The sequence below is a fragment of the Salmo salar genome, chromosome 10 (genome assembly GCF_965601325.2).
Source record: "Salmo salar chromosome 10, fSalSal1, whole genome shotgun sequence".
NCBI classification, from domain to species: Eukaryota; Metazoa; Chordata; class Actinopteri; order Salmoniformes; family Salmonidae; genus Salmo; species Salmo salar.
Window position 1 is genome coordinate 92,120,985 of NC_138300.1, and position 20,492 is coordinate 92,141,476.

General features: G+C 36.9%; 1 protein-coding gene across 9 annotated transcripts in view; it reads right to left on the reverse strand.

The window, feature by feature from the left end:
- LOC106561145 (ATP-dependent chromatin remodeler CHD2) overlaps positions 1 to 11,431 on the reverse strand; it is a 41,363-nt gene extending 29,932 nt beyond the window's left edge. For 2 of the 9 annotated variants that reach the window (XM_014124793.3, XM_014124794.3), the window contains exons 1-2: positions 3,056 to 3,560; positions 2,607 to 2,717 (exon numbers count right to left, since the gene is read on the reverse strand). In XM_014124793.3, coding sequence (XP_013980268.1) covers positions 2,607 to 2,665 — 59 coding nt within the window. In that variant the 5' untranslated portion in view covers positions 2,666 to 2,717; positions 3,056 to 3,560. Of the gene's footprint in view, positions 1 to 2,606; positions 2,718 to 3,055; positions 3,573 to 7,673; positions 7,727 to 9,365; positions 9,426 to 9,572; positions 9,637 to 11,215 lie in introns of those variants that run through there. The other 7 variants (XM_014124796.3, XR_001318741.3, XM_014124792.3 and 4 more) reach the window with 7 other exon arrangements.
- Positions 11,432 to 20,492: the final 9,061 nt, after the last annotated feature.

Sequence of the window (20,492 nt, forward strand, 5' to 3'; positions counted from 1 at the left end):
AGTTCTTGTGATATCAAAAGGTATTGGATTGTGATATTAAAAAGGTATTGTAATGTATCCACCACTCAGTCACCCAACAACAAATGCTCAAACCCCTTCCTCTAGTGAGAATGCAACTGCTGCTGACCAAGCAAGCGCATGAGTGGGTGACTCCATTTAGTGAGGTCAGACATGGGCGGGACAATTTTTTTTAACCTGAACTACTACAGGCTGGTGGGTTGCTAGGTGAGGAATGAGCCAATCCCAGCTCAAAAGACAAGCCTCTGACCTTTGAAACACTTCCTGTTCCCTGTTCCTGTAGTTCTGAGCATACAGTTCTAATGCAGAAAGTCATACAGTCTATGCAGCACAAAGCAAGAGCCATTTTGTGACTTAAAATTGGACTCCACTTCATGCAACGCATTTTAAAAGAACATTTAATAAAGTGATCTGCTCTCACAGTGTATCTTGCTTCTATGTACTTGAAAATAATCCTCTATCAGGACAAGAGCAGTCAAAAGTGTGATAGATTAGGATTTTTGAGGACAGACTGACTGTGCATGGTTACTAAAATGGCTGCCAACAGGACAGCAAATGCACTTGTACAGCATTTCTTGGTTGACAGCATGTCTTCATGTCATGTTTTTCTGACCCATTATCAATTACATTCAGAACTAGGGGCAGTTAGCTGAAAAGTTTGCATTGACAAAATCTAACAAATGCAATGCTTATCTCTTGAGCAACCCAACCAGGCCTGTAGTTGAAGCATTCATGTAAGCCTATAGTTGTAGTAGTTGTCAGTGACATCTGACAAGTTACAAAAACTGGGCCAAATGTCAAAATATAGGCTATGTAATAGATGACAAATATGAGGTTGGCCCTATTAGGCTTTAATTATGATATGCAGTTACCAATTATACATTGGCATTAGTAACTTCCATGACTTAAGTCAAACTATCATTGGTAGACCAGAGGTGTGAGCAATGTGCACTTACCATCCCCCAGAGTATGAAATTATTTAAATATAATGGAAAACCATATTGTCATATCTCATGTTAAACTCAAGACTACTATTAGATTATGCAAGCAAGAATGATTATTTGACAGTACAAACATGACTATCTCCCACATGGCCTCAAACTAAACTGAGCACATGAGGTCCTTTAATTAAGAAGATTTAATTACATTGTTTTGTGTACCTTCTGTTTTCCAACAATGAGAGATAATACATTTCAAACATTTGAATCCCAACTTTAGATTATACCTTTATCTGTAAAATAAAACAAATTCTAAAGTCCGTGAGACCATGAAAACATCTGCAATACATGTTGTTTACCATCTTGGCACTTAGGCTAATAGCTGTTCCATGGTATCAGAAGCTAAGAGGAACTCATAATCACCAATACAGTTGATGTTGTACAAACTTCAAAACTAGTGCACAAGCACAGCTGAATTAAAGGGTTATTGAGCATTGAGGACATCACTCAATTTAAATCAGAATAAGCTGTCCTATAAAATCTCAAATGTAGTTGGAGCATTGCCACATAGTTGATATTCTATTCATACTCAACATAACAAATAAATTAGTGAACACCTAAGGTGTGCAAAATTGAACATGTCAATGGTTAGTCAGATGTGTGCAGGTCAAGATCCCTTCAGAAAAATAGAGATTCATTGATGCCAATAACCCCACTGAAATTGTTCTCTGAATTAAATGGGAAAACGCATCAATAACATTGTTACCCCATATAAGTTAACGTGAATAGATACTTTCAGTATAAACCTAATTGAATAACTATTTGAAATGGCTATCCATAACAAACATATTGTAAAAGTGAAATAAAACGTTAAATGTACAAGAGGACTGACTATCAGTGAAACTAATATTGAGCTTCCCTTTCTTGCTGAGAAACACATTAAGTAAGTTCTGAGAACAAGATATCCAGGAGGTAAATAGATCAACAGGCCAAATAGAAACTAAAATTTTGTGAACATTCAGTCAAGAGTGATTGTATGGCCTACTATACATTAAACAGTTCTCATTAAAACACAGAATAGTTTATGATTTAGGCTACCAAAATGTCTAAATTAACATTTGTTTTAGTAGTCAACTGTTTCAAATGAAGACAATGGTGTCTTAAACTTAAACTGCATAACGTTAGTTGTCAATGCAGATGAAACAAATAATGCGCATTAGATATTAATTTGAATATTTCCCTACGTTAACATTAGTAAATCAGAGGTTTCAAATGTATAAAAAATATAAGCATTGTATGTTCAAATGGTGCAATGCAGTATCGACTAATAAGACAAGGTCATATTACATTGTAACGATTGAACAACACATACTGATATCATGCATTTCTTCTTGGGGAAGAAGCCATAAACTTCTAGTTTGTATACATGTGGGTAAAGATGTAAATCAAAGAGCCTGAAAGTCCAGACTTTACTGTAACAAATGCTAAGAAAAAATAGGGTGTGGCTATTAAAAACCAAGGTCATTGATTTGAAACTGGTACAAATCGGGAAAACTTAAGTAGCAAATATGTTCACAGGTGATCAACCATGCTTGTCAAGGTAAACAATCAAGACAGATGTCAAAAAAGTGAAAATATAGAAGATCGTACCTTGATGCGTTGCTTTGAGTCGAACCTTCATCTTCTTGCTTTTTATTCTTATTCTTCATCGTCGTTTATCTTGAAAACGTTTGATTTGATGATATTATGTCCTGGTATTGACTGTCAAAAGTTAGAGGGATGGACTACCATAAAACTCCCATAAGATTGTTTTGCTCAGAGGACAGTAAAAACCTTGACGTTATGAAATAACAGACATCAGCATTGTGTCTGACGTTTAAAACTGGCATTATATTAATATATACATTATCGATGAATAAATGACAACTGATGACATCCTGTGATATAATAAAAGCCAAGTGTTGAGTGTATTTCAATTAAGATTCACCGATCTAGCCACATGCACAAATTCTAACTGCGTCACCAGACAAAGGACGACTAAAATGTGATAAATGATAAAACAATCGATTGTTGGTAGGTATTATAAAACGTCAACATACCTATTCCATGTACAGGAAGGTATAATGAAGTTAGATTCACATCCGCAAAAGCAGACTTTAATACTTATGACATTAAAATAAAAATAAATGCCATTTAAAAAGGTTGAATGAAAATAAACAGGCACAAAAAAAACTAAACGTTAATAATAGGATAATGAAACCTCACAAAAGTGATAGTGAGACGAAATGCTAGAGCTCTTCACAGAGCACACTAAAAATGGAGGGGCGCCATGGCTGCCAAACCTAGGCAGAGAAAACAACGACTCGCGCATACACGCTGCAAAACGGATCTACACGACGAAAAACGCATTAAATACCGCAGAAAACCTAATTCACTGTTCACTATAGTAACACGTTATCTTTTAAATAAAAAAAAATATTAATAGAGCGTCATATTCCAGCTTGATTTCATGAAAAAGAAAAGAGCTGACGAAAGCCCAGTTAATTGTTCCCCTTCCCAAGGCTCATCCGCCATCTAGAGCTCCTTCCTAGCTCTGAAAGCTTTGCCTTTGATTGACGTTATTTCCATTTACCCCACACTCAGGTGATGTCCAAAAGTCCCACCCCCTTTATTTTGTATAAAAACGGCAAAACTATATTACATTTTTATATTAAAAAAATAAAGTTTCTTCACTTCAAGAGGATATCCTTTGCCAAAGTTAGATACATATTGAAACAAAGATGGGTTTGACGTTGAACAATAATATTTAAACAATATTTAAAAACACTGAGACCCATCACTTCCTGTTCAGACAGGAAATAAGACTTCAGGAGCCATTTTAGACGCAAAGAACCTTGGACACCATTTCAGTTCTTGCCAAAAGCAGTTTTAACTCTTTGTATTATGTAGAACTGCAGTGTATAACTTTTATTGGTTTAATTAATAGTCTGGATTAGCCAGACACTTCACCATGGACTGCATCAATCACAATAAGCCATACCCTTTAACTTGACTTCAGTATAAATTTTGGGGCTAATCACGCAAGTCAGATTTTGTGGACAGAAGTCCTACCTAAAGTGTATAAATGGTACCAAAAGTGTATGATGTAATTAACTTGAAAGGAAATGATCCCACCAGGGATGTAGTGGTACACAAAGGTAGGTTGCTAAGTATTGCTCGAGATGGAGACAAGTAACGTAAACACTTAAGCAAAAAACTTTTGCGTAATAGGTGTGTGAAGATTCCCAAAATAAAAAGTTGCGTAAACTGTGTTACTTGCGTTTACCTTCTACTACATCCCTCGATCCTACGTAAAGGTAGTAATTACTAGCTAGCACTATTTATGTAATTTAACATTGTATTCCTTCCACTAACAGGATGCATTCAGAAGCTCCAGAAAATACCAGAAACGTCATTACGTTTTTGTGAAATTGATTCGAAGTTTGTACTTAGAATTTTCACATTTAGCAAATAGACAATATTGTCTGGTAACAATCTTGGGTAGCATATTGACCAATGAAAGAGTCAGAATAGTGAAAAAAACATTGTTTTATTTAATATAAATAACAGCGCATTAGGAAGTCACAGAAGTAGAAAAGTACTCCGTAATTGAATGCAGTAAAAGCAACTATTACAATAGCCTATTCAAACAACTGAGTCCAAAGAATCCCCAGCACAAGAGTCCATGTGAAAGTTTAAATAATTCCAATTGACACAGTCAAATAAAATCCAGAAAAATCCAAGCAGTCAGCTTTTCAAAAATCCAATTTGCTCCCAAATCCCAGTCGCCATCTTGATGACAAAGCAGTTGTCTCCACTTCAATGTCCAGTAGAATTGGGTCTTTAATGGAATTAAGAAAAAATATGAAATGAGTAAAAAAAATATATAACATTTAATTAATAAATAACTTTTGTCCAAACCCATCAGTTGGATTTTTTTTGGCCAAAATAGCATCAATAACTCCACAAAAGATTCAAATTCTGAATCTAAAAGCTAAAAGGCAAGTTGGTAATGAAACCCAGAAGTTTAAAATGTCTGTATTACTGCAGTATCCGGTGACAAATATCGCAATTCGAATCAATGAAAAATAAAATTATAATAAAAACCTATCTAAGAGCATTAAGGGCTGAATCCTTACTCCCCATACATAACATGTAATTTGCAAACAGATTGGACAAAATATAAATATTTCAGAATTCTGACCCATTTGCCAAAATGGCATTGTGTGCCTTTTATCGCTTTTAAAACACCAACAGAGATGCTCATGCTTTTCAAACATGAACCTAAGACAATGAAGTGAATAAATATAAGGAATACTAAAAGTAATGCAAGTGTTCTAGTAGGAAACTCAAAACTATCTGAACTGGGAAACTCGGGAGTACGGCGACTATTTCCTACTTGGGAGCTTGTTGTGATCGGTTTTGGATGTCGGAAACTCGTAATTACGGCGATTCCGGGAGCTTTACAGAGGTATCCCAATCCTGAGTTTCGAATAATTCCGAGAGCACATGAACGCAGCATTATGCAATTTAATAGCAACCATTCAACACATTTTAGAGTTGAATAATTGGAAACAACGAAAGACAAAACAGGAAATACAACAAAATTGCATGCACAAGTAAAAGCTAAGCAAATGGAATGTTCTAACATCTGTTAATTGAAACGTATCACCGTTCACTATAACTTATATTTGAATGTGGATCATGTAAATTAGTTATTTCTCAGATAATCATCAATAAAACGAATTATGCCATGGTTTGTGATCTACTTCTGGGATTACACCATGCTTTTTAGATATCAAATAAATTGGTAACATTAACTTGATACGGTTTATTATTATTTTGCTGTCAAGCTAGGCAAAACTACTTAAACTGTCCATTAGGGGGTCCACCAGAATCACATTGAGCACACGTTGGCATGAGTTAATCTCATAATCCTGCAAAGTTCCTTTTCCAACACTTTTGGACAACTGACATTGCTGAACCATTACGGTTGTATCTAAACTATTGCAGCTTGATTTGTAAACAATACACAAAACTACAACAATAGTAATCATACATGAGTTAAACTGCACAAAATATGCTAAATGTGCTTCCTCTGCATGCACTCTGCCTCCAAAATTTCCAAACATGACCAGCAGAGATTCACCAAGGAAGAGATGAAATAACAAAAATCAGCATGTGCTATGAGAATAAAACCATTTTTTTCTCAAAATGGATTACGCATTCATATGTACCAAGAAAAACAAGGGGCAGGTTCCGACCCAATGTCAGTTCTTGACCAGCAGGTGACAACAAAGTTAGTTTTTGGAGGATCCTGCCAAGAAAACTGAATTCTTACAATGAAAAGTATAAGGACATATCTCTTTAGTTTCCGTTGGACATTTAGTTTGACGTTATCATTCAGCAGACAGTGGGGCCATGCACAGAAATCCATTAGTAGAGGTGGGTTGGGTCTAATTAATACAGGGTTAGTCCCCGTTTCATATTTTACTAAAGAAAAGAGACTGGATTTTTTTTATTTAACTAGGCAAGTCAGTTAAGAACAAATTCTTATTTACAATGACGGCCTACTGGGGAACAGTGCCCCTGATCTGCCTTGTTCAGGGGCAGAATGACAGATTTTTACCTTGTCAGCTCGGGGATTCGATCCAGTAATAACCTTTCTGTTACTGGCCCAATACTCTAACCACTGCCTGTCGCACCACCTGCCGCCCCAAATGTATCACAGGAGACAGTGTGGCCTAAGTGTGACAGTTTCACTATTTTCTAACATTGTTGGAAAAGTCAATCATAATGGTAGTAGTAGTAGTATCTAGGTTACTTTATTATCCCAGATGAGAAATGGACAGAGTACTATAGAATAATAGTCTATGCATTGTCAGAATACACTGACCTTACCATAGAGATGAAGTGAAAAATCTTTTATGATTAAGTTTGTTAAAAGAAAGACCAAAGGATAGATTTGGGCAGTTGTGAATAATCATAGTACATGTTGGCCTGGCATATGTCACAGGCATGAAAACAATCAGGGAATATTTGAAAGATGAGAAGAAGCTATCAAGAATGAATGGAAACTTTCAGCTTCTAGGGAAAATATGCTGCTTCTAGGAGACATATGGGCATATTTTGTGCAAATGTTTAAAAAAAGGGGAGGAGTAAACTGTCTTGAATTATTGTGATATGATAAGATGCCCTTGTACAAGGCTTCTTATACCAAAAGGGAGAGATGAGCAACTTTAAACTGATTTAGCTAAAGTGTTCTAACTTTCACTGGAATACACATCTTTCAATAATACTGAAAGATGAGGTACAATTCCATGGTGGGAGATCTCTGTTGATCTCAATTGGTTACTATATATATATATATATATATATATATATATATATATATATATATATATATATATATATATATATATATATATATATATATATATATATATATATATATATATATATATATAAATAAAAACTGGGAACCCTACTCCCATTACCAATAAATAGACCTACCTCTGGATTGTTATATGTGCTAAAGATCAACCTTTACTTCAATGTTATGTAACAGAAGTAAAAATGTTTAAGAAATCGATTTAGTACAGTATTGAAAAAGTGTTATAGCAGATATTTCATGAAACATTCCATTTGTTACAGCACAGAACAAAAGACATGACTTACACATAGCTGTCTTCTTATTTCATTGGGAGGGAATGACAGTTCATGCCTTGATTCTGTTAGGGATAAGAGATTAAATTAGGTAACCATCAAATACACCAGACCATGAGTTGTTTCATGAATACTCAGTCATACTGGCCACATAAAAATGTGGTCAACTCTGGAATTAATTCAAAAATCTAGGCTTTTACTTGGATTAAGTTCATGCAAACCAAAGATATGTTCCCCAAAATGTCACCTCTGAAATTATCAGGTTTCTTGGAGCTATGCTGTATACTCCGGTCAAGTACTGTCAGCTAATAAAAAAATATTGGTTTCCAACTTTTTATTTATTTATTATTTTACATTTGAATGACTCGCCAAAATGGAATTACTAAATTCTACAACCCCAGTTTACGAGTTATGACATATTACTTTTCACCTTTTCAAACATATAATTTAAAGATTGTCATAAAATAAGAATTTTGTGTATTATCAATAATTATGATAAACATGTATTGTTATGAACAGAATACTAAAATGGCATCTTCTTGATTGTTAATGTAGCTAATTTGACCAACTGTCAACATTAGCAAGCTAGCTACTTTTTAAGCAATCTTAGCTATCTTATTAGTATAAAGCTTACTACATTAACTCATCTCATTCATCCCAACTTCTAAAGAACATCAGGCTTAAGTCATATAGCAACTTCAACAACTTGGAAATACTAGTTTCCAAGGAGCACTTGAACGGATACTTTTACGATCATACGTTTTAGGCCTAGGCATGATTGAGTTGAGCCAGATGAATAGGCACATTTTAAAAATACCTTTAATTTGCAGTGTTCTTTAATTGTCTGAGATCATATATTTACCCGCTAGCTAGCTAGCTAGCTAGCTAGCTATTTTTCCCTTCTGATGTATGGATGTCAGTTACAGTTCTCCTCAAAAGGATAAACAGCACATTTTGCAAGCACTTAACAGAGACCTTGTGCACTGCAATGTAACCATATGCATCCAGAATCAAATTCCGAAAATAAGTCACAAATCGCAAACGTAACAGGAACCCTCTCCGCTTTGAAGATTTGAAGCAGCGTCATGTTAGCAGCAAGAGCTAAACGTAAGTGAATTGTGTTGCCCTCTTGTGGTCTTAACGAGCATAACACTGCCCGCAAGTGTTTGCTTATACGCAAAAACACACACCCACACAAATCCTATTAACTCTTTCTTGTTGTATTGTCATGATACCAATATATGGAAGTAACAAAGCAAAGGAAATAAAACATGAAGCAGACTACATTTCTTGAGGAAAATGACTGACGTCACCCAGAGTCACAATTGTTTATTTTGCAAGCTATAGAACACAATATTTGACAAAAGTAGGTTTTTAAGGACCTTAGAGTTAAGTCTGCTTTGTGTTTTCATTTTTCCCAAGGAAAATCTGGTATTGTAGTATCGGACACTACTTTCTTATGTTTATTTTGTTCTTCTTTCAAGTATTGAACGGGCGCAGACTAATGCCAAGTGTGTACACAATGCACATTTCTTGTTACAATGTACTAGTTTTAGGATACAAGGTTTATTAAACACATCCATATCATCTTTCACATTAAACATTTATTTCCCTCTTTTTTCTTTAATGTTATTAAAATGTGTCATGCATTCAGGTTTTATTATCTGCTCAGTCTTTAATTAAAAGGAAACATTTTATACTTACAAGTCTTGGTCATTCCAATCCCCCTAGTCATAAATTTGGTCGACCATCCCGATGACAAACCTTCAAAAGTACAAATACAAAAGTGAAAACAGGCCAACAGCCCAACCTATTGGTTAGTCTTATATAGCAGTAAGGAGAATCATACTCGCTTAATTAAACACTCACGGTTAAATCATTAATATTCATAAAATACCCTCACAAACTTACATTTTTTCAAATATCAAAACATTGGTATTCTTCTTTCAGCCCATTTTTCTAACTTCAATGGTTCCTGAAATAAATAAAATAGGAAAATGTATTATTATAACATGTTAGATTAAAACAATTATAAAATGTCACTAAATATGGCAGAATGCCATCCATTTATCTGATTCTTTACAGAATTGTATAATCAAATATGTTACTACAAATGCTAGAGGCAACCATTTACATGATTTTAAGTGGGTAAAAAAACCTACTAATATCTACCCATAATTAATTGTTGATATAAAACCACTTGTATTAAGGCAATTGATCTGCATTTACACATTTCAAATGCATGCATGTCAAAACAATACTATACATTCATCTTGAAAAACATAAATATGCATTGTGGCCATTGATCCAATCACTTGTGTGTGTATCAAAATTAAGACAATTTGTAAGAATTGTTATTGGAATACTAAGATGAAAATATTTTTTACCAATTTATGACCACCTTATAGATATAATCTATCTCTAAACAGGAAGATCTTTAGACTTTCTCAGCACCAGAGACCTTTATGTTAAGCTTTAATTAAGGTGATAACACAGCATCAAGTTGATTACATGAAATATCTATGAAACAAATCTCATCCTCACTGTATGGACACATTTCAATAATCTGGCCAGGACAGCATTAGCTTTTGTGTCTTGGAAAAGGGTGCATGTCTTAATAATTCCTCTATGAATTGTGATAAAGTGAATAGTTTTGTATTTGTCAAGTGTGAAAAAACCTAACGTTACTCCCAAATCGCATCTTCATAACAGCTAGAAACAATAACCTAAAAACGATGTATGAAATGTTTTCAGTGGCTTTTATTTCCATTCTGTACCACAACGAGTTAAAAGGCAACACCCTATTTTACATTTTCGAAAAATAGTGTATATATGCTCCTCAAGACATGGCAGTTTCATTTGAACATAATAAACCTTTGGTGTTATATATATATAAAGTACATAAAGAACATTATCGAACATATTGATTTACCTTAATTTTAATTAATTATTAATTGCTGTTAAAATTTGGCAAAATATTACGTTAGGCATAACTACCTGTCTGGAATGTTTTTCTACACGTAACTCCTAAACCTGGCAATAAAGCCTTTTCTAATAGATTTTTTATTTTTATTAATTGTTGTATGGAAAAACATCGACATTCACTCATAATATATTATCTCTTGAAATCACAATAAAATGATTTATACTTTCATCTTACTCTCGACCCACTCAAATAAAAAATGAATGTTAAGGTGTATTCAATTTACTTAAATTTCTCTGTCCATTTCAGACAAGGGCATTTGCCCTTTCAAGGACAAAGCACATTTTAAATGCGTAGGTTCTATAACTCGAAAGTGTACCCAATCATATATGTTGCTTTATATTTGACTTAGGCTAACACAACACATTTTTCTCTACTCATCCCACGAATTAGAATTTCAACCACACCGACATCCCGTCTGAAAATCGTTTTTCCTTTTCATTCTTGGCAGTGGACCCACCATGGCCATTTTTACAACAGACTGTCGAACCCTCGCTCTCACCACCATATTGCCACATCTTCTAACCGCGCCTTTACAGGGGAAAACTATGTTTTTCTTTCAGATACTTACCCATATGTGAGACGGGCGTTATCCCTTGTCTTCTACCCGCGCGGCCGCCGCATTTCTTGCTGATTTTCGTATTTTATCGGGATCTTCTCCCTGACAGTTGTGCTTCTCTCTGCCATGCTGTGCTGTGCTGAAGGCTCGTCTCTTCGGTCTGTCCTTCTCACTACGTCTGCCTGAACTGTTATCCTGTTCAGTACAGCTCTGCCCCCTCTTTTTCAACATAAGCGCATACTACTTCCTCTGAAACACACCGGCATCCTGGGTAGCAGAGCCTCTACGCGGAAGGTTTACATTATTACAATGAATCTATTAATTGAAGTCAATATGCAACATTGTGCTCAACGTTTTGAAATGTATCTAATGTTAGTTACAAGGCGGAAGGATATATTGTTGCAAGATTCCCCTACATTACCCAAATATGTATTCTCAAAGGGTTATTTATGTATGTTATGCATTTAAATACACATTTTTTTTGTGCCTCCTAAGAAATGTGTTTATGAAGACCATTTAAAGGCAAGATGTAAACAAACTTCAGTAGTGAAATAATTTGTAGTTTTGAATATCAAACACAGTTTTGTTTTAATTCCTCGTGTCCTGTATATTTCACTAAACATTTCAGTAGACACTTATTACATCACGTGTTGCATAGCCCTATATTCACCTCAATAATTATTGAACAGTGTACATACATATACACACATATATATATATATGTCAAAATATACCAGTGTCAACTAATGTAGACTCAACAGGGAGTTCAACAAATGAACTACTATCACATTTGTAATTGTTTACCAAAGATGGGGTGATACAATTGCTAATATTGATAATGACTTGTATTGATATCACCAATAATATGCATTGACCATGTAATAATCACTTGCATACAGATATAATTGAAGAATTCATGGATAGACTGTAACTGCATTGCTTTGCAAGAAGCAGCAATAACATAAACGCCATTTTGAATGTCCTGTTCAGTGTTCAGTCGTTGGTACTCCACCCCCATCACCAACCAATAAGATGAAAGCCAGAATAGCTCTTGCTGTTTTGCAGTGGAAGGTTTTCTTTAAAAAGAACCACAACCTAGCAACAAGCACTGTAAGCCCCTCCCTGCTTGGGAGGACCACTGATCTCGCCAGACTGAATAACCCCCAAAAAACATGGTGCAAATCATGCTTTATACTATTAGATAGTGATCATCCCAAAGAGAGGAGACAGGGTGTGCAGGTCAATAGTATTGTAATCAGACCAGAATCGTCTTTGCACTGGAAAAACAAAAAGGGTGCCAGATGAGCTTGAAGTAGAAGTTACACGTCACTACAGATCTTGGATCAGATTACCCTACCAAACCCTAACCTTAATAACTAAGGGAAGAACAATCAGATCCTGTATCAGTGGTTAAGGGCAGTAGCGGTGCGTTGGTGAAATCACTTGGGAAGCCAGAAAAAAAGGCATTTTACAACCTATGGGTTGCAATAATTGCGTTGTTTGCTCTATAACCTGGTAATTCATATGCCTTGCGACCATGATTTTTAAGTGATAATGCCAGAGAAGCCAGGGTTTGGAGGATATATTGGCACAGGAGTTGTTAGGCCCAAGGCGAAGTTGGCTACGAGGACATTATCACTTTTATACAACGGGTTACCAACATATTCTAATAACGATTTACATATTTGCAAGAAAAACGTAATTTTTATTCATTCTATTTCATCCTGACACAAGATATAGTCTCGACACAAATCTAGAGTTGATATCCAAGCCGGCTGGTCGTTCGTTCTATTGCTTCGGTTGCCAGAGACACGACCCAGTCTTTTTGTTCTGCATCTATGGACGCAACCCAGTCATTCGTTCTAAATGTTCTATTGCCATACTGGCTGGCAACAATCGTATCCCTTGCTTGCTAGCTAGCCAACTAACAGTGCAGCCAGAATAACAACAAAGTAGTTGCATTTGCATAAGGTGTTTTCTAGTGACATTTATTTGGATACATCCATAATAATCAGCTAATGAGGCGCTATTTCACCTGGCATAGAAAATGTGCTCTCTCGTCAGGACACTGTTGTTCAGAGGAGCTAGCCAACAACACAGCTAACACAATCACTTCAAACTGAATCTGGAATGACTGCAAACTAGCTGCACTTTGTTTAGTTTGATCTGTTTTCTATTGATATTTCTTTGTATATATCCATAAAAATTGATGCTGATTCATGATTTTGACTGGCTGAGAAAAGCTGCCTGCCTGTCTCATCCCAACTACCCACATTTTCACTACTATTCGACAGCTGGAGATCGAATTTGAATATTGAAACAATGTTGCAAATGTCAGAGACATACAGCAAGGTTTATACAAATCTCCGCTGTTGAAAACTAAATGTTAGTCTAAAAGAAAAGTGAGATAATATCTAGATGCTTTTTATAGTGGCGATCAAGTTTATAAATTGCCTGGCTGAGCTGATGAGACAGTGGATTGGTAGACAAATGGAACAGAGTAAATAGGCATTTTAATGTCATAGATTTAGCCGGAGATAATGTGGTTTAACCAATCAGCATCAGACCCACCCGTTGTATAAATAGGCCTAAAGGCCGAGACAATAAGACGACATTGGCAGAATAAATTCAACCACACCTTTGTTTTATCACAAATTGGATAGCAACCTCTGTCCGGTTTAGTTCACAAAGCATATTGCATGTAACAGACAGTTACATGACATACAGCATGGTCAAGCAAATGTTTCTGACATTTTCGGACCACAAAACAAGTATTGATTTAGAACCACAGTTACCGCAAGTCGCAAAAAAAACAAGAGCAAGAAAACAGGAGCTGCCTCCACTATTCCAGCATCATTTCAACATCATTAAATCACCTCTGCTTAGTCTAATACATTGACAAGTAAAATATAGCAAAAACAATTTAGTCCAATCAACATAAGCTAAATAGGATGTGGCTCCGGTTCTGACTTCTGTGTGCATGCCAGGGGCACAGCAATGGATGAATTAATGGTTGGATCAGAATTGCTGTTATATTCATTAACGAGTACAGAGAATGAAGTAAAATCACAAGTCCAAATCCCTATCTCCATTCATGGCTAATTTAAGAAAGGGACAATTTTAGCTAGCTAGCTAGCCACCAGAGGGCAACAACACAACGAGATGCAACAATTCAAGTTGTTTATGTCAATTGACTTATGCTCTCAAACTCTCTAAGTTGGCTTCCCTTGACACTTTGTTTGGTGCGCCAGGACCATTCACAGTTGAGCTAGCTCAGTTTAGCTCAACGCTGATTGGCAAATTTTTTATACTTTTGTTAATCAAGGAGGCCAATTGCTCACTGGCTTCTCTTGCATTCCATTCAATGCTATGTTCGGCAACAATGTCATACTCGTTTGGACCAGACAGCATCAGATAGATGACCTACACGTAGAGAGACAGAGGGGCGCTGTTTCGCTCGCTCGGATGCTTTCTCCGGTGAGATAAATTCAGCCTCTTGCAAATTGAAGGAAAATTATGAAACACAGAGACAAAAGATAAATTATTTTATTTGGTTTTTTTTGGTAAGCCTGGCTTCTCTCGACATCTATGAATACACACCACTGGTTAGGGGTCAGCTCTACTGCTGAAATCTAGAAAGACACTGCACATTCTAATGGACAGAGGAGATATGAATGCAACATTGATCAAACTTGTTATTGTTAGACATTACAAAATATAGCTTACATTTTTTACAGTGGCCTATAAAATCATGATGGTACCTGATTAAAAGTGCTTGTTTACACATGCTTTAGAAATAAAGAATTGCTCGTCAATATGGCTATTTATGTAGATTTTGATTATTTTAACTGCTATGCTTGTCTTGTATTAGACTGAAAGACTAGGCCCCAGTTCCCTGTCAGTTGTTGTTGCTGAAGACCTCATTAACTGGTTTGAATACCAGGTGTCCAGGAAACAGTAACCAGATTTATTCGTTTTCAGCCTTGGTGTCCGACATAGAATTACTTCCAAACGGACAGACAAATATGCAGACATTTTATTTTGATAAAACCAATAGTATCAAACAAAGCTGCATTATATTTCTGTAAAATTCAGAAATAGATCTAAAAGCAGCATTTGACAGTCCATAGTCATCACCATTCCACAATTCAAAGTCAACAGTAAGTCTACAGGCAAGTTGTAATGTAACCGGGCACCTAGAAAACATTGGTACATCAATATTTTGCCAGCATTAAATGATATTTTACAAAAACAACCTGGTAGTCACCTTTATAGGTTTGGGTAACTTTATGGTCTGATATTTAAGGGTTATTCTACAAGTCAAAATGCAGGACATTGTTCTTATAAACTTACTTAGAGCTTCAGCACATCCCAGAGTGACATTCCACCCCTTAAACAGTTGGGAAGCAAAGGGCTATGCGCCTCCCAGTGTCATGGTGAATAAATGCCGCCATCTAGTGTCTATTAGAGCGCAATTGGTTATTGATTTTCTTATTTTAATATGTTTGTTCAATAACCTTCAACTTTTTGTGGAACAATACAAAATGTATCAGCTTGTAAACAATATATACCCTTCTTTGTGTTGCAAATGAATGCGTAACATGTAGTGCTTTTTTTTCATTCCGGCCTGCTATGACCGGCTGGTTAAGGTTTGCAGGATCCAGCTAGAGGCAATGTAAGTGGGATTAAAAAGCAGTGCTCGTTCAGTACTGACAACAAATATAAAAGCATTGGATTGGTGTAGGCATGGGCTAGAACTAGAGGGAGTTTCCATATACCAGTCATTTCCTTTCAAATATTATTTATTTTACTCCTGAATTAATTTAGGCTTGCCATAAAAGGGGTTAAATTTCAGCTTTTCATTTTTAATGAATTTGTAAAAATGTCTAATAACACAATTCCACTTTGACATTATGGGGTATTGTGTGTAGGCAATTTGTAAAAGAAAATCTCAATTTAATCCATTTTAAATTCAGGCTGTTACACAACAAATCGTGGAAAAAGTCCTGAGGTGTGAATACTTTCTGAAGGCACTGTAACTGTGTGCTAACACTGCACTACCCCTTGCTTATGTAGCACATGGGGATGCGTGAAACTTAGTCCTCTGCCTGAAGCATCCCCACTTGTGCCGGCGAATAGCTAGCTGCGCGGGTGGTGCTGAATGGTAAGAAAATTCAGGAGGACGGTTACGTGTGCTAGCAAGGCATAGGTCCCGAGTTCGCGCCAGGTATAGGCCGAATCGGAAAGAAGCTGTACTCGCTAAGCAAGCAGCGTAACGTCCTTCACAGTGGTGCCGTGACCCGATCTACATTTGCGTTCAACGCTGGGATCACTGTTGAGTATGTTTGAGGGGTGAATGTGTGAAACTTACTCCTCCGCCTGAAGTGTCCCCACTGATGTCCTTTACACTTACACCTGTCAAAACATCTCAGATCTCCACAAGTGCATAGGGTGTAGGATTTAGGCCTAGGAGTCGATTTGGGATTGGGACGAGCAATCAAAATTGCAAGAGAGGAAGAGGCGAAATGAGAGGGTACATTCCTATCAAAATCTGTCCACTTGGTAATACAGCGATAAGCAGACCGTGTGCCTTCCTGCCTTTGTTAGGGCGGAGACAAGACAATCTCGTCAATATATACAGTATCTCTGGCCATGCTCTGGGCAAACAGGAAACAACCATACCTCTGGACTGCGTCACTTCCTGTCTGTGGTGGCACCTCAAACAAAACAAAAGAGTTCATAAATCAACTAGAGCCCAATTCCATTTCTCCCCTTCCCCAAAGTGTTAACTTGTGCACAGTGTACTCCACTTCAATGATTTCTAATTATTTAAAGCATTTGATTGTTCGAAGTATAGGCTAGCTAGGGACTTTCAACCATAAAACCAATCCTTTATTTTTTAATGCACTAGGGGGGCGTGAGAGTGTACTTGGAGAGAAGGGGGAGAAACAGAATTGGACTCCCCTTCTAGACAAGCCAATGAGATCTCTTGGTTATTTACAATTGGTTCCACCTGTGACAATAATCTGTTCCAAAAAATCAGCCCACAGACTTGTTTCTAAGAAAAGCTAAATTCTAGGTAAATACTTGATAAAATGAATAGGATGTAGAGATTGCTAGAATAATGTGGGCCCATTCTAACAGATTTCAGATGACAGCTACATGCTCCAGCTGACGCTTGGCTTTGCGCATGGTGATCTTAGGCTTGTGTGCGGCTGCTCGGCCATGGAATCCCATTTCTTGTGCTGACATTGCTTCCAGAGGCAGATTGGAACTCGGTAGTGAGTGTTGCAACCAAGGACAGACGAGCTTGTGTGGCCTACCACTTAGCGGCTGAGCCATTGTTGTTTCTAGACGTTTCCACTTCAAAATAACAGCACTTACAGTTGACAGGGGCAGCTCTAGCTGGGCAGAAATTTGACGAACTGACTTGTTGGAAAGGTGGCATCCTATGACAGTGGCACATTGAAAGTCACTGAGAGCTTCAAAACTTGCACTCCTATAGATATTAAATAATTGGATGAAACTTGCCAGCCAACCAGAAAAGCAAGGAGAAGCAATTCAGGCATTCTTGAAGTCAGTACAATCCTTGTCCTGCAAACTAACATTATTTTTACAGTTACAAAAAAATGTACTTTGCAGTAGGCTTTTAGAATTCTTCTATGAAATAATGGCGGTCCGCAAACCATCGTTAAAGGTGCACGTTGCCATCTACTGTGCTGGAGTGTGTGGTCAATCACAGTTTCCAACATTTCTAAATCCTCCTACCTAACTCAGTACTTCTGAGAAAATAAAAAAGAGCCCTACTAACTTCTAATAGACCCTCTCCAATCCCCGAAATCCCTTCCAAACTACCCCAACCCCGTCCAACCTCAATGACCCTACACTTCAATTCCCTCTCTTCAACATACTTACAACAATATAACAACACATGCTCCACCGTTTCATCGACCATACAATCCAGACAAACCATTCACATGCTTGTCAACCAGATGTAATGACGAGTTCAATGTACAATGTCCTAAGCGCAACCGAGAAAACACCACCTCTTCCTTCCTAATCTGACCTTTGAATCTTAGTCCACTGACCTTTCTTTGGAGGGCATATAAATGTTGGCCCTTGTGCTCAGAGTCCCATCTCTTCTGCCACACATCTATAAAAATAGTTTTGATCTTAAATTTGGCCTCACCTCTACACAGTGGAACATTCATATCAATATCTAGTTTCAAAGCGCTTTTGGCTAACTGGTCTACAATTTCATTCCCTTCATTTACATTTACGTCATTTAGCAGACGCTCTTATCCAGAGCGTCTTACAAATTGGTGCATTCACCTTATGATATCCCTTCCACATCCAAATGTCCTGTGAGCCAGCAGAATCTCACTACTACACCCATTCTCTCAATTCTCCATAATAACATTAATACCTCCAATAGTAGGTCACTCCTATTAGATTTACCAGATGATAAACTATTCAATACAGACAGAGAATCTGAGCATAATTCAATTCTAACAGGTTGTACGTCCTCCACCCACTGGAGGGCAACTATTATCACCAATAGTTCAACTGAGTATACTGACAGTTCATCTGTTGTCTTCTACATATCTGCACATCAAATTTAGGAATGTAAACACCTGATCCTGTGCACCCACAATCTGGGTCCTTGGATCCATCTGTGAACAGCGGTAAAAAAAAGCATGTAATTGTCAACCAGTTTCCCTATATCACTGACTTCTGACCAATCTTTCCTTTTCTCTACCACGGTTAGATCAACAACAGAATCTGGGAGTAACCATGGAAGAACATCCCCCCCCCCCATCACCACAGAAGGGCAAACCTCTAACTCCCTCGAACCACTCTCATCAGCAAGCTTTCCAACTGTCCAACCAAAACCACTGCCTTGTCTACTAGTATATTTCCTACTGTCATCTAGAACAGTAGCAGTGGGATGCTCAAACTCACAGCTTTTCAACCTAATGACAATTTTCTTCGCCGTTTATCCAAAGGCATCTCACCTGCCTCCACTAGTAAGGCACATACATATCCTTAAAGCTATATACTGGATTCTGTCCAGCTTCTGAAGCCAAGTCTTTGCCGCAGTTCCATTAAACTATACACCCGTAATCAATTGTCGTCCTGATCAGAGCTCTATAAATATCCATCAACGACTGTCTGTCAGCACCACATTCATAAGACTCACCACCTTCTTACACTTTGTTTGAATATTTATGACATGATCTTTCCATGTATATTGCTCATTGAACCATAGACCCAAATATTTGTACTTAGAAACCCTCCCCATAGGCTGTCCATACAGAAACAACAATATATTATCAGTAACTTTCTTCTTCGTGAAGAGCATACAAGACTTCGCCACTGACAATTTATAATCCCAGTCAATCGACCATCTTTCAACATCCACTATAGCTTGTTGAATAGATTTGACCACAAGAAACATTCCTTCCCCTCTTCCAAATAGCTCCATCAGCATATAGGGAAGCCCCAATACACCTACCTGCATTCAAAAACACATAGTTAATTATAATGTTGAACAAAATAGGACTGATAGCACTGCCTTGTGGAATACCATTGTCAACTCCATAGGCATCATAAAATGGATCCTATTTTAACTCGAAAAGAGTGATTAAATAAGGTCAAAACCCAGTTATATAATCTCCCACCAAAACCAAGTCTTTCCATCTTAATCAGTAGCCCTTCTCTCCACAAAGTGTCATAAGCCTTTTCAATGTCAAAAAAGTCAGAAGCCATTACTTCTTTCATGACCAGAGTTATTTCAACTTCATTCCTCACCTTTACTAATGCATCCAAAGTAGATCTAGCTTTATGGAATCCACTTTGACATCGACTCAATAAACCTCTATGTTCAAGGAAATATGACAACTTATTGACTATCATCTTTTCCATCAGTTTACACAAGTTAGTGGTCAGTGGTATTGGTCTATAACTATCAGCACATGAAGGGTCTTTACCAGGCTTTACAAAAGGTAATATTACTGCACGTTTCCTACCAGAAGGTATAACCCCCTCACTCCAAATCTTATTAAATAATACCAGGAGAACATGTATGACCTCATCAGGTAGATGCTTAAACATTACATAGCACAACTGATCATGATCTGGGGCTGTATATCCACAGCCTATTACGGCTGAATGCATTTCATGTATGGTAAAATCAGCATCTAAAGAAGAGTCAACAGTATCCCTTTTCTTATACACATTAACATGAGCATTTAAAATCTCACACCTGCGTTGCTTATATACAGTAGCA